The sequence below is a fragment of the Benincasa hispida genome, chromosome 12 (assembly GCF_027475165.1).
Source record: "Benincasa hispida cultivar pf3 chromosome 12, pf3_genome.v1.1, whole genome shotgun sequence".
Taxonomy (NCBI): domain Eukaryota; kingdom Viridiplantae; phylum Streptophyta; class Magnoliopsida; order Cucurbitales; family Cucurbitaceae; genus Benincasa; species Benincasa hispida.
In genome coordinates, this window is record NC_143489.1 from 20,254,403 (window position 1) to 20,255,606 (window position 1,204).

At 37.6% G+C, this 1,204-nt stretch overlaps 1 protein-coding gene across 1 annotated transcript; it reads left to right on the plus strand.

The window, feature by feature from the left end:
- The first annotated feature begins 570 nt into the window (after positions 1 to 570).
- On the plus strand, positions 571 to 879 carry LOC150031849 (uncharacterized). The gene has a single exon (XM_090308301.1). It carries the CDS (start codon positions 571 to 573, stop codon positions 877 to 879), a length of 309 nt encoding a protein of 102 aa, XP_090164427.1.
- The last annotated feature ends 325 nt before the right edge of the window (positions 880 to 1,204 follow it).

Sequence of the window (1,204 nt, forward strand, 5' to 3'; positions counted from 1 at the left end):
GCTTGAACGTGCTAAAGTATTATTGGTTTTCATAATCGTAAGTTTCATAGTTATATATGGAAGGGGTTGTCACACCTCTTTTGATACTAGTTTCAGGTATGTCAAATAGTGACCCTCATTTTACATCTAGTTTTTTTAAGATTCTCTAGTTAGCATTGGGTACTCGACTGGATTTTAGTACAGCTTTTCACTTACAGACTGATGGTTAGATAGAATGTTTGAACCAAACATTGGAGGATATATTGTGCACTTGTGCGTTAGAGTTTTCAGGGAGTTGAGACTCTCACCTGTATTTCATGGAATTCACATAATAACAGTTAGTCGGCTACCATTGGCATGTCGTCGTTTGAAGCCCTCTATAGGAAGAGTTGTAGGTCTCCTATGTGTTGGGATGAGGTAGAAGAGACGAAAATGCTAGGATCTGAGCTAGTGCAAACCACGAATGAGGCAATACAAAAGATCAGGGGTAATATGCAAACAGCTCAGAGCAGATAGAAAAGCTACGTTGACATGAGACGTAAGGACTTGGAATTTGAGACTGATGATAAAGTGTTCTGAAAGGTGGCACCTATGAAAGGTGTTTTGAGGTTTGGAAGGAAAGAGAAGCTAAGCCCGAGGTTCATTGGACCTTTTGAGGTATGGGAGCGAATTGTTCTCGTAGATTACCGATTGGCATCGTCTCCATCACTTTCTTCAGTTCATAATGTCTTCCATGTTTCAATGCTAAGAAAGTATGTAACAGATTTGTTCCATGTAGTTGACTTTGAGCCATTATGGTTGAATGGCAACTTGAGTTATGAAGAGAGGCCTATGCAAATTCTCGCCAAAGAGATGAAGATGTTATGCAATAGGTCAATAGCAGTTATAAAGATTTCGTGACAGAATCACCCGTTGGAGGAGGCCACTTGGGAACGAGAGGATGAGATGAGGACCCAGTACCCAGATCTTTTTTAAGAATGAACTTTCGAGGACGAAAGTTCTTTAAGGAGGGAAGAATGTAACACTCCGAATTTTGTTCTTAATGTAATTTTAATATTTTCTAGTATTAGAGGGAATTTTTTGAATTTTGGAAATTCAAAATGTAATTATTGTGATTTAATTGCTAAGAAATGGGTGTTTCAATTTAGTGGTTTAATCGGAGGAAAATTATGGAAATTGAACTTTTAATGTCACACAAATGAAATTTGAAATTAATGTCAAGAAT

Excerpts from the sequence above, each read along its gene's own strand:
- LOC150031849 (XM_090308301.1), top strand. The coding sequence starts at position 571 with ATGAAAGGTGTTTTGAGGTTTGGAAGGAAAGAGAAGCTAAGCCCGAGG.